The following is a 14103-nucleotide window of genomic DNA, read 5'->3' on the forward strand; positions in this document are numbered from 1 at the left end:
ATTGTCTCACAACACAAAAATCTTCAGGACACTGGGGAAATTTCATTACAGTCAGAGTGTGTCACTGATATTGGGAATCATTTGATCAATGCGTTCTTTTTCCATACAGTATGTATTCACGCTACAACTGGATGGATGTTTCATTGCTTTTCTGTCACAGTTAACAATAAAAAGAATCAGTTATGAAAGCATAAGCAAGGTCTTTGTAATCATTGGGAAACGAGAACAACAACAACAACAACAACAACAACAACAACAACAACAACAGCAGCAATACATACTATGGCATTCCAAAGTGCTAAATGTTGTATTTTTACAGTGCTCTTTTTACTGCCAGTATGCAGAGAGGAAACGTCTCATTTTGGACAGCACAGAGAGAATAGTACAATATCTAGCTGTTAACTACAGCTAAGAAGGCAGCACATGCACAAATTCTGTACTGCCGAAACAGCTTGCATGATCCCCAAGAGTGCACTTATCTTCAGCCCCGTTCCCATGATTAATGGATTAACCAGTCGATGGGTACAGAAGGTTGTTAGCAGTAGGGACAAACTGACATTTTAGATGTTTCTCTAAAAGTCACGACACTCAGCAGCCAACATGGTCTTAACTTCCACATAAAGCAAATGCTAACTGTTTTTTAAAAGCTGTAAAATGCAAATTACTCCGGAATATGGAGCAACAATGCAGCAGCTGGTCTATTACGAAATACTAGAAACTATACCACCTCTGATTTTGCTGAGTCTGTGTGGCTCTATTGCTTGCTGCAGAATCAGCAATGTTTTCACTTGAATGATATACTGGGATATGTATTCAAATACAGTACAACACATCTCACAGAAAACATATTATATAATAAAATGTGAACCCCAGACTGTGACAGAATTGCCTTTGCAATATTATAGTCATTAGCTACACAAATATATGGACTCGAATATGGCAACACAAGGCTGAAATTACTGAAACACATTAAAAGAAGAACCAAATAATAATTCTGCATTCATCTAATCTGCAGCAATTACTCTGTGAAAGCTTAGCCTCTTTTTTATGTGTTTCTGTGACCACATCTATAACACCATTGTGGACTGGGACAATGGACAGAAATTGATACTAAAAGGATGAAAGGTAGCCAGCGACACAACAAACCAGAGAAAACAATGAAAAACAGATGTACAGCAGTGTTACTTATTCAGCATCTATGTACGTAAAGCCAGCTTGCATCTACATTTTTTTGTCTTGGTCCTTGACCCCCTTGTTGGACTACAATACCCTTCTAAGCCATACCAAAAATAAATGAATAACAACAGCAATAAAATACCATCCAACCTGTGGGCCTTTTAGCTTCACTCACTCCACAATCTATAACATGGCGATGGCTACACCAGAGTCATAATGTCCCTTCATTTGAGTTATCCTGGCAGCGAGCATGAGCAGGAGTCCCGTGGCCACTTCCAGGCTGTAGGAGAGCCAGGCTGTGGCTAAGGACCAGCCGAAGGACACGTCCACATAGGCGAGGTTCTCCGGGGACACGGTCTGCTGGAACTCCTCCATGGCCTGGTTGGAGTATTTGATGTAAATGCTGACCCCGGAAAGCGTGAAAAGACCTGTTGGTGCACAAAGACAGACAGATGGTACCACTGGAGAAACCCTCCAGATTTCAACACATTCTCGTGTACCTGTAATATGAAAATGGATCCATCTTGAGGCACTGAAATGAAGAACGAGGCTCACACCATAATTGCCATTAACCACCTTTTGCAATGAGGTCATTAAGGTAATAATGCATTACGCAAATAATCTTTTACAGTCCAATTTTCTTCACACAACCAAGTGGATAGTATTAGATGATGTAGACTTAAACCTGTTAGCCCATTAATGAGAAACAATTAGTATAATCTTCAAGCATTAATGATTTAAAGCACTTTCAAGAAAAGCTATTTTTCTCATTCATTTGCAAATTATTCCTGCAAGATGCTTCTACATTTAATCAGATCCTTTACTCAACAGGAGGAAGGTGTGGTGTAAGTATGAACCTTTTTCGCTGTGTTTTGGTTTTGATTTTTAGTGTTCCCAAACAAACAGATGAAATGTTACACATGACAATTATCACAGAGGTGAGATGACAACAATAACTTGTCATTGAATGTCAATTGCAAAATACCTTAAATGCAGAGTGTTGTGCCGAATGGTACAACATGTACAATTCAGACTGACCTTTAGTGTGGCACCATGGAAGGCAGAACCACTGCACACTGTGTCCTGCAGCATTTAACTGCTCTTAATTACAGATCGTTTTAAATTGCAACAGGGGGCTTGTGTCATTGTCCATCAAGTAGTGCGCTTTATATGTCGGTAAGAAAGAAAGAAAGAAAGAATATACATGAGCAAGTCATTTGTATATATATGATTGTAGTTGAAGAACACTTATTTGTGCAAGTACCAATGAACACAATCTTTCTTGCAGGATATTATTGCTCCGGCATGGGCCAGATTTCAGATGACATCCATTTTGTATGTATAGTCTCCAACATACTTGTATGATAACCAGATGGAAGGCATACTTCCCCACTGCATCACCTTACCCAGATTGGGGAAACCAGGACACCTTCCTGGAGCCACACCTTGGAGAGGAACATCTGGTGACCGGGTCTTAGCCTATAAGGTCTGGTTGGGTACAGCCTGAAGAATTTATATGGAACTACCACGGTGAGGGACCACCACCTGGACAGGCACTGGGTTGGAGTGCACTGTAAACTGGGTGGCAGGGACCTGAGCGGGCCAATCCCTGGTGTCACAGACTAGGTCTCGGGACCTGGGTGCCTCCCATTGGAGGTCTCGTCCAAGCTTGGATTTGCTATACATCTATCCTGCTCACTTAGAAATTTAAACATTTCAATAGGCTGAAGGCTGCATTTCAAAACAACCCTCAGTTGCAGAGTCTGAGCTGAGGAAGTAGTAAATATTGTCCAAGGTGGAAAGGTCAGTTTTTTCCAGATCTCAAATTCACAGAGGCCTGTGCATCAGTGCTGCAGTACGTGATGCGAGCGTTCAGAGTGGGATTTCAAAGAACTATTGATAACATAGCTCAACATAAAACTTGTGTTTGGATATACCATCTCTCATACTAAAATTTCAAGCTCAGAAATAGATAGCTCATGCATTAAATAAGCAGGAATAAAAGCAGAACAAAACATTGAAATCCATTATCTCTTTCTGTTTGCCTAATATCAGAGGTGGTTTGAAAGTGCAAGAGCTTAGTGCTCGCAGGTCCTTTGAAGTAGAGATGTGGACAGGACATTCTGTGCAGAGCATGAAATTAGCTGTCTCTACTGTGGGGCATGGGAGGCTTGGTCTGTCAGCAGAGATGGCGCAGAACACAATAAGACCCTCAACTTCTGTGACAGACTCATGCATTCACGCTCAACCTTACACAAACAGATATACAAACTCATTCCCTTTGAGTTCAGACCTAAGCAAATGCATTATTTGATAGATTCTATATTTCTATATTTATTGTGACTGCCCAGCAGCTGAACCCTTCCCAGTCAAGGAAAGAGAGCAATCTGTTTGTTACTGTATTGCTGATGAAAGCGTGTCCTGCTGTTTAAGGAACCAGCTGATCAGGTCACGGTTAGGTCAAACCAAGGGCATTTTCTGCTCAGTGTCAGTTTTATCTTGGAACTCCTGCTGTGTTGGTTCAATTTATAATTTTGAGCATTCAATATTCTCTTGTATGCTCTGATACAAAATCATATGAACTATTTCAAGGGCAATCACAATTACACTTTGGAAAGATGTATATCGAATGTGCCATTTGCTCACAATCAATTTCTACAAAAAGAGAGTTTCCTTTTTGTTATTTTCTTGATATTTTATAGGGAATAGCACAAGAGAGAGTCTACTGATGATTCCACAGGGGAAGTCTGACTGAATTGTTCAATCAAGGACAAGCTCTTTGTGGCATTTCACTAGATCAGCAATCACTCCACCTGCTGTAATCAATAATGTGAATGTTTGCAGTCTAAAATGATGCTCAGGCTCACCAGGAACCAGCTTGCAACTATGATTTATTTTATGCATATCTGATTGCCATATGCTAAGAAGTCAACTATTTTTATTCACACCATTTTGCAGCATGTTACCATCTGGAAAAGGATGTCAAAACTTACTATAATTGCATCTGAATGCCACAAGTCCATCATGGAGAGTCTATTCTTAACTTCAGATTAAATACAGAGGCAAAAGTGTTGCACATGTCACACGAGTCTAACAGTGTTTTGTGTCTTATTTCCTTTTCACCATAAAATCCCCATCACCACCGACTCTAACCGTGTGAGAACACAAGGATCATTACCTAACTCGACTTAACTAAGTCATTTGGGGCTTTTAATGTCCAAACAGAGATATTTAATATGTAGCTGCAGATACGAAAGTATTTTCAAGTCAACTGCAAGATATAATATTTACACAATAAGTATAGCTGTTCAATTATACCGTTGATATCTAGAAAGGCTGAAATGAGCCTCTAGCTGTTGCCTTTAGTCTGAAGTGAATCAGAAGTGAGTGAGAGCAGCTGAAATGGAATTTCCAAGGTTTCTTAAGTGAAGACACACACACACACACACACACACACACACACACACAAATACACATACACTTGCATTGCATGTGTATGATGATCCACCCACGCACTTTCTCTTGCGTTGTACATCTTACTTACATACCAAGCAAAGGATATGCTTCAGACCAGCCAAGCACAGAGCATATGCCATTGCTACAGAAGGCTAAGGAAAAAAACAGAACAAAAAACAAACAAAAAGAAAATAAAGACAACAGCAATTCTGTGTGAACTTACTGCAGAAGAGAAAGTACGTTGCTGATCCAGCCAGCAAGTTGGGGCTGTAGGCCAACGAACTGACAAGTCCAAAGATCCAGCCAAACACCAGCAGGACCAGGCTAAGGGGCAGCACGATGACCACCACCCTGTGTAAGCCTGCAGACACACATGTGCTACATACAATCAAGAAAAGGTTACTGTGCTTAAAGATTTTAAAGGACTAATCTGTGATTTTTTTTTCTTGTCAATTCAGGATTTGGATTTTACAATACTGCTGCGTACAATCATGTGCAAAGGCAGTTGAGATTTTCAGATTGATTTCTATCATCTAAGAAGCTATTGGTTTTCATTTTCATTGTCAGTGGGGTATGAAAATCTGCCTACAGTGGACATTCTCTTTTATTCAAAAAAAAATTACAAACTCACAGTGTTCTTTGCAAAATGACCATGTTTGCTCAAAGTTTGTCTCCTGGATCTGACTGTCTGACAGCAAAGCTTATAAATGCAACGGCTACCCAGACCTGTCAATTACCACTGCCAGAAATCACTTTCTTCCTTATAAATTTCACTAGTTATCAACTCCTACTTCAGCTGATAAACAAAGCCACTCACCAAGAAGGTGCCTTTCTGCCTCTGACAGGCAGGATATATTTGCTGTGAAAGAGGGGATGACAGAACTCCTGTTTGCTCCTGAAAATGTCAAGGGAAAAGGTTACACATGACAGGACTGCATGGACCGAGCTGGAGGACTCTGCAAAACTAGATAAGGATACCAAATGTGATACCAAATGATATTTTGTCTTAGGGCAGTACAAATAATTATCAGTATCTTGGGAAATATAACATACTGCATGAAACAAATTAAAGATGCCTCTGGGGGACACGTTGCACCTGACCCCTGCATGTGTTGACAGTTTTGCACCTAGAATTTGTGATATTGACTGTTTCGCTTTTGCCAGTATGTCACAGATGAGCACTGCTCGAAGTACCTCAAACACTATGTTCTCTCATTACTTGCCATTAACTAGGTGGACTATGGTGTGCCACTATAGCAATGAATTGGTTCTCAAGCTGGGCAGCCAACAAACAGATATTGCAGCTGTGACTCCAAAAAATAACCTTTTCAATCTGCAACCTCCTGTGTGTTCGCCTGCAGCTGCCTGCAGGAGCTGATACAGTTGCTACAGTTACTAATGCTAATTAGAAAAAAAAATGGACATCATGGATCTATTATTGCACATTTACGCAGCAACTGTGTTTCATTATAATCGCTGAATCAGAAACTGAAATTTTAAGAATCTTATTTAGGAGTCAATAATTCTGCATATGGCTGTCTGTGTCATTTATTTCTTCAAGCAAAACTCACTGGGATATCACCTCCTCTGTGCATCAGTGTCGCAAAACTAAGAATCACTTGCACCCGAGTTTTCCACTCCCCTGAGAGTGGAGTGATGAGGGGGAAAAACGAGGCACATTAAGCTTCTGCCATGGACTGCTGCTGGCAATCGAAGACTAATGATCCATGACAAATGCACTGTATGAACAATGTTAGACCTAAACAGCATCAGACGGTATCTTTCCTTTTTGTCCACATCAGAGAAGATCAATAGTACTGTTATTTGCACGAATCAAAACAAGCCTGCAATCACACGCGGAATTACAATTATTGCAAGTTAATTCGAAACAATAAACCTTAAGAACCCTCAGGGCGTTTTACGCACAACAGTATTAATGCCACATGATAAAGGTTTCTCAAAATTACCCCGGCGAAACAGTGAAAAAGTTATTCTGGAAAAATAAGGATTGCAATTTTTATTACAGCTCACACACCATACTTGCGGCATACCCTCTGAATAAAAGCTCATACAAACTGGGTTTATGTTGAATTGACATACCTTCATTAATTCTCCACAGTCCAGAATGTGAACTCAGATCGTCTGAACCTGTGTAGTTGGGCTTATTCACGTCGATGATGTACCAGTAATCAGTCCCAATTGCCACAGCGAGGAGGCAAAAACTGAGCAAACCTGTAAACCCAGCAGAAAGAACCACCACTCCGTACCTCATTATATATGGTCCACACGCAGAGCGCATTAACTCTAATCTTTAGTGGAGTGTTTTTTCTTCTTCTTTTCTACACTGTAATCTCCATCAACGCTCCAAGATGTGCGATGCGTAAAAGCTGTCCAGCTGGATCCTTCCTCGTAAAGTGCTGGTTCCCCATGGCTACCATGGCCAAAATGTAGTTTAGGGTGAAAACTGAGAAAAGCCACATTTCATTTTATTGTTTCCAGTTTTTTAAAAAAAGAATAAATAAATAAATAAAAATAATATAAGAGAAATGCGCATTTCTCTGCGCCAGTATTAAACACACTGACTGTGGCTGACCGCAGCTGTGGCGCTCCTGGATTGATCCAGTGTCTAGCTGTTGGAATAAAACACCACTCTTCCGGTGCTGTGTTTCAAAATAAATCTCTAACCGATGAACGTGTTGTGAGGGTGCGTATATATTTTGCATATAAAATAGCCCGTATCCGGCCATAGTTCAGTCATTTCAAGTACTTGACTACTTCACTGTAGCCTAACCCAATTGTATCCTGTTTTTAACGGTGACTGTGGCTGCTACTGTGACCAGATATAGCCTAGACAACTACTGACCCTACACTTTTGTCATTATACTACCCATATAGTAGCACGCTAAACGAAAAGGCAGTTTACGATGAGGTCAAACCAGACTTAATCAATTAAAATCAACATTTAAGCCTTATGTGCCTACACATTATAACAATAACATAAAAGTCCACATGGCTTAAAAGATTATTGCTTTTCTTAATTATTACTATTAAGAAATTCGGTTAGCATGACCTTGGTTACATCAAATAATTAATTAATTAAAGTACTTACACCTGTACTTAATGAGCAGGCACTGACAGCTGTCATACCGGAGGAGTCCTGTAGGCGGAGTAGCATTGATAATTGACGATCCTCTAAATGGATAGAAGACATTTCAGTGTTGTGTTGGTGGTAAAGTGGCCAGTAACCCGATTGGGATATAAGCTAAGAAAACGTTTAAAAGATTTGAGTTGGACAGTTAACGTTATATGATGAACAATAACGCAAAAATAACGAGAGACGCAGAGATGCACATCTGAACTAACAAGCTAACTTTAACATCAAACTCCAAGGTAGGCTACGTATTTAACAGTTGAAGTCGATGTGATTAAGCCCTTTTTTTGTCATTGTCGCGCCTAAAAACAAACATACACACAATGACATGAATTAAGCAGCCTTGCAACAAAAATACACCAATGTATCATAAGTATGTACCCTTTAGCCTGGAGTCTGTATGAGGGTAGATTTATGAGTCTTGCAAATTTGGACACTACACCCCCCATGTCTCATTGTTTCTTGTAGTATAACTGCTCAATCTCTCTCAGGTTGCACAGGGACCATGGGTGAAAAGTAATTTCTGCCAGAAAATTCTCAATTGTTCTGAGGTCTGGACTCTGACTTGGTCACTACTCCAGGATATTTTGAAGCTATTACTGCATGTGTTAGATTCTTGGCTGTATGTTGTGTGTTGTTGTCTGACAGGAAATTAAATCTTTTACCAAGTTTTGTTGTAGATTGGATCTGGTTTTACTTTTACTTTACGATTGCACTGTGCAGAGACCCACAAAACCTTTAAGTGATAAAGTTAAGTGTAATTCTACACTTTTTGGTGTAATAGTTTTTCATGTTAAACAAGATTGAAGCAAACTAGGCAAGCAACTAGGTTTTAAAATTCCTCAGACCTCAGGTTAATTATTTTACCTTCCATGTGTCCACCGTCTAGTTGTATACTTATATCAGAACTGGTAAGAACAATGGACATGAAATCATAAAACTCAGATCTTAATTTGTCATGTATAGGGGGTTAACATTATGTTGTACAGCTGTAGCACAAATTGTTTCAGCGTTGTAATTTTCACTGTTTGATACAAAAGGAAAACTTGCATGGTTCTCATTTGCCATGACTAATCTACAGGAAAAGTCTGTCTGATACAACAGTCAATGCACGTACAGTCAACCACCAATCACAATCAATCTTGATCAGTTTATCAGACAACCAAATTGATTAGTCTATAAAATGCCAGAACATAGAATAAAATATCCATTTTAGTTTCTGTCAGTCCAAGGTGATGGTGTCCAAGTTGCCAGTTTATTAGGTACATCTAGCTAAAAACTGATGCAGTCAGCTGTGCAATAAATCATACCTTCATTTTGCTGGATGTAGTTTGTGGTGCTGCTCAGCTGTATTGTGATATACTGACAGCAGCTTCAATTATTGTTCACTCAGTTTATATGAGTGAGAGAAGCCTAAGTAACAGAAACACCTCTACCTTCATGATTGTAGCTTACATTGAAGGACTGTTGTGTTACACTGCACTAGTTTTAGCTAGGTGTGCCTAATAAACTGGCACCTGAGTGTAGCATTGTCCCTGATATCTGCCATTTGTGTTACATGCTGTACTTGATGTTTTTGAGTAGCGCTGTGACACAGCTGGGAAGTGATGCAACCAAGTTAAAGCCACTTCCGATATAGCATGCATCTAAACAATTAACTGATGCAATGTGCTGTTCAGTCCTTTTAAATTCTCAAGTTTCTGTACTCTGTGACATTTTCAGTTGGTAGAAAGTAGGACATAACCAAACTAATTTCTGTAGAGGTTGCTGCTGTTAGTCAGAAATACTGTAGCTATTCAAGGGTAGAATTACCTCTTGTACTGGGTTGTGGCCATTTTCACAAATAACTTTATTTTTATACATGACCATCAGACATCAAGGAGAGGGAAATATGGATTTGTCAAGTGAAGGATGTGAAATAAAGTGTCTCCTGATCACTGTGATCACTGCAGTTTTGCCAGACCCATGCAGTCTATTTGTAGTTAAGTTTCAGATTTTCAGTTTTGTCTCCACAGATGCACCCACTGTGACATGTAGGGAATTCAGATATTGCAACAAATAACCATGCATTGAAGTGGAATTAATTTCATTTCTGTGTTTAGTTCAGAGTGCAGAGATGAACCCCTGTGTGAGAGACAACCAGTGTCAACTGCTTATGTATTCATGAAGACTAATATATCCATCTTCTTAGACAGGTGACCTCTCTGTCACATGCAGAGTCTGTCTTTGGGATCATCCCTCATGATTATTGAGTGAACAGTCTTTTATCAGAGTAGTGTTCAGTTCTGTAATAGGATGGACTTCTAATCAACATGATGATTTCTCACAAACACAGATGATGATTTTATATTATTTTTACTCTTTTCTTTTCAAAAAAGACAGACTGTACACAACACATGTTTTTATGAAATTCTAATTTAAAACAACAGTGTTTGTCTGGGCCACAGTACAGAAAAAGTAAAAGACCCACAATTGTGTTTTGTATTGAAGCTGTGGCAGAAAGTTTTTTCTAAATCAGCAATTTTATATCCAAACAAATAAACAGAACCATAGGCTTATATCTTCACTGACCCCTTGATTTGCAGATTCTTTCATTAGAATAACTCAAGTGCTATCTTAGATGGAAAGCAGGCAATGAAATGTCATGATGTGTCAGAGCTGTTGAGGCTCAGGTAATTATGTAATTTTTTAAAGTGCTCTTGAGTATTTTCACATGGAACATCAGTTGATGCAAACACATCTTATCTTGCAGACTTTTCAGAAATTTGCTTAAAATATTTGGAACACTCACTATTAGAAACTATTGTCAATAATTTTTGATAAAAAGTAGCTTTGTCTTGCTTTAATTTAACAACCATTTAAGGATGAATATTATAGATAAAATGCTTGGTTTAATCACCATAACACTACTGCTGCATTATGATTACTGTTAGCAAATTTAACAACAAGAATTGCTACATCTATTTATTTTTTTTTACATTTTGATGCCTCTGCGGCGTTGAAAGCCATGGCTGGAGGGAATGGCTTCAAATTTGATGCAGACATTCACTAGGACTCAAGGATGAACTGACAGGGATGCAAAAACACGTTTTTTGGTCATCACTCAAATGATGCATCTATCCGAAAGGACAAAGGTCAACTTCACATTGACATTATAATGTTCTGCAAAAACACTTCAACACTGTATCTCAAGAAAAGAGGGGGGGATTGTGACCATACCGCCTGCTAGTTGATGGATTGGCAGAGGCATACAACCACGAGTAATTCCCCTCATTTCAGCAGATGGGTGATTGCATTGGTTTGCTGGCTTATTGTGAAGTATCAGTCAGAAGAGCTAGTGGTTCACCTTTCTGTCACAACAGTTAGTTTGAACTTTCAACTTACATCCATCAACAGTCATTACAAATGCACATACAGTGCAGTGGACATGCTTTTTGAGATTTGTCTTGCTGGTATCGGTCTGTTCTTGTGTTTGCATGTTGAGCTACAACAGTGGCTTTTGTCCACAGCTAACATTGAACCAGTAAAGCATTGTTGACATGACACAATATATTCCTAAGCAAATTATGTTGTGATGTTGTAGATCACTAATTCTACTCCGTTTTTTGCAGAGTCATTTGAAGAATGCAGGTCAGATGGACTCGAGGCACATTATATCCAACCTGTGGAAGACAGCGAGGGCACCGCGATGCACCAACAGTGAGTGAGAAGGTAAGAATAGGAAACGACAGAAATGAACTGTTGTTTGGTTCTGATAACAGAACCCACTCTTTCTCCTGGCCGGTTTTCTCTGTTTACACAGGAAACCAATGTGTCATTCAGCCACTCACTTTGAGTCTGTCTGTGTGTATATTTTGTCATTGGCAGGACTGACTCTGTATTGAGGCCATGAGCTGAGAGGACTTCTTGGCATCTTTTCATCTTTGTAGCTTTTTAATGGGTGGAGCTGGCCTTGATGGCTTTAAGTTGTTTAGATAATTTTATGGCTCTTTTTGTTACCTAATTAAGTTGGAAATTGGCCTATTTCAGCGAAGCATTAATTGTGTGTTTTGTTTCAGTGGACTCTGAGGCTCTTACAAATTTCAGTGTGCAGGGTTTCAGTTGGGTGTTTGTCCCATTTTCAATTGCTGTATTTTGTCCCCACACTCTACACCAAATTCATTATGGATTACAATAGTTTAGAATGGTAGGTAGGTGTCGGAGGTTTATCTGTGGCATAGGAAATCTTCCTTCCTTTGTCTCTGAAAGCTTCCAAAATGAAATGGCCCCTAAATATAATTTGCATTCCATAATATGTATAGTTATGTTGTGTATTTGTTCTGTGTCAGTGGATCCAAGAAAGATCCTCTGAGGATTTCACTGATGTGGACTTTTTTTCTAATTCCCTTGGGATCCTGAATTTCCTTTGGGATTAATAAAGTATCTATCTATCTATCTATCTATCTATCTATCTATCTATCTATCTATCTATCTAGCTATGTAACCAGCCTGTGTATACACTCAACAACTGTGTGTCATGAGTGTATTTGTTTGTTGTGTTCGTTTCACTGGAGTTTCGTGGCTGATCCAAGGAGCTGGCTGAACTTTGTGTAAACTTTTGCATAAAAGCTCAGCCATCTGTTTAAAACAAGCACTTGCTTTTAATCCACAAGAAACCTAGCACAAGTAGCCCAATACAGATAAATCTAGCCAGTGTTTTATTACAGCAGAAACATGCATATTGACCTCTAATCTTTGTGTTCTGGTTTTTATGACAGTCATTGCACAATTGATATGCTTTGCCAAAAGCAGAGTCTTTGTCACGTTGGAAGAAAGTTAATCTGTTAAAACATCTGCAGTTCATTGAGTAGTGTGCAGTGATCGGGGCTAGTGAGCAGGGCCTTTATGGGCTGCGATTTTCAAATAAAACGTCTGCCAGTGTAATTATAGATTTAAACAAGAAGAGGCAAAGTGTTAATTTAAAATGTGTTGTGCTTGAGAAAAGTTTAGATTGTGTGTGTGTGTGTGTTTATGGGTGTACCATTTTGTAGTGGATAAGGAGTTTGAAACACTATGAAGCTGTTTGAGAAGGTGATGATGAGGAGCCTGGAAGACTTCCTACTGTGAAAGCATGTCTATTTTTTTTTTCCAGAGGGCATTTATATATTGTGTTCTGCAAGTGACAGAATTTAAGTGAAAGTGTGAATGGTGTGGTGGATTGCTAATAGGTATCTGTGCTTGTCGTCATTGCAGCAGGATATGGTATTTTCAGAGCACTTGTCACTGACTATTACTGGCTGTAAAAGAGAATGAATTCAGAGAGGTACACACTGCCACCCTGTGTAGCAAATGGGAAAAGCCTCACACTGAAAAGCCCACACTGCTTGGATGAGTTTATGGATTAATGCTGACAAAGATAGACTATGTTTGGGGTGGGAAATTGAAATTCACCAGCCACATGCTTGTGAAGAGTATGTTTTGGCATCCTGGTCACAATAGTTAGCATTGCTTTTGGATTCTGTTCTTGACAAAGTATAGGTCATATATCAAAAGTTTTTTGTTTAAGGTTCTGGTACTGTAGATGCTGGCTCACTGTCACTCTGTCATGAGTCAGGTTTTCATGCAGATGGCGCCTATTCTCAAGTCGGGTGCCATTTAACCATGAGGATGCACGAGATGACTTAATCAAAGAATACCAGTCAAACCATGGTGAAAAACAGTGTAGAAAACATGACGTAAATGTGGCATTTATACTTGTTTGATGCATTAATTTGAGGAACTTTACAGTTCAGAGAGATATGTTTTTGACGATACATCAACTTTTTCACCTTGGCCAAGTAATAAAATGTTTTTTGCAGTATTTTGACATCTCAAAAAAATTTCCAGCATTTCCACTCAGGTTTTTTTAATGCACAGATCAAACATGCACATAAAACCAGGTGGATGGAAACTTGAATAGAACAGAACCATCATGAAATATTATTAGTAACACTTGTGATTTTCCTGCTACAAGTCAAAATGTCTGCTGTTGAGTCATTTCTCCTTCATGTCTCAGGTAACTAACAAAAATATTAGTGATAGAAAATAATACATTGAATTAATTATACTTTTAATTCTTAGTTGCAAACATCAGATGTTTGTAGGGTGTTTCTTACTCCTGCACATCACATTAGAATAATTCGATACATCTGTACAATCACAGTTGCAACTTGGGCTTCAGTGTCTTGCTCAAGGACACTTTTACATGTAGACAGCAGTAGCCAAGTTACCAACCACTGACCCCCTCTGCCATCTGAACTACTGAATCAGAGATGCCACACATTTTCATAACACTGCATACA

General features: G+C 39.1%; 1 protein-coding gene across 1 annotated transcript; it reads right to left on the bottom strand.

The window, feature by feature from the left end:
- Positions 1 to 1359: 1359 nt before the first annotated feature.
- Positions 1360 to 6904, bottom strand: LOC111227246 (transmembrane protein 235-like). The gene is made up of 4 exons (XM_022752681.1): positions 6733 to 6904; positions 5450 to 5527; positions 4856 to 4993; positions 1360 to 1604 (listed from the first exon to the last, which is right to left on the bottom strand). The coding sequence occupies exons 1-4, from the start codon at positions 6902 to 6904 to the stop codon at positions 1360 to 1362; spliced, it is 633 nt and encodes a 210-aa protein (XP_022608402.1).
- Positions 6905 to 14103: the final 7199 nt, after the last annotated feature.

Source organism: Seriola dumerili, unplaced genomic scaffold, assembly GCF_002260705.1.
Source record: "Seriola dumerili isolate Sdu_G_001 unplaced genomic scaffold, Sdu_1.0 BDQW01000169.1, whole genome shotgun sequence".
NCBI classification, from domain to species: domain Eukaryota; kingdom Metazoa; phylum Chordata; class Actinopteri; order Carangiformes; family Carangidae; genus Seriola; species Seriola dumerili.

Bases quoted from the DNA above. Each gene is read 5' to 3' on its own strand.
- LOC111227246 (XM_022752681.1), bottom strand. From the start codon at position 6,904: ATGAGGTACGGAGTGGTGGTTCTTTCTGCTGGGTTTACAGGTTTGCTC. The intron at 5,528-6,732 runs GTATGTCAATTC...TGACATTTTCAG, and splicing joins ACTGTGGAGAATTAATGAAG to GAGCAAACAGGAGTTCTGTC. The intron at 4,994-5,449 runs GTGAGTGGCTTT...GTGTGTCTGCAG, and splicing joins GGCAGAAAGGCACCTTCTTG to GCTTACACAGGGTGGTGGTC.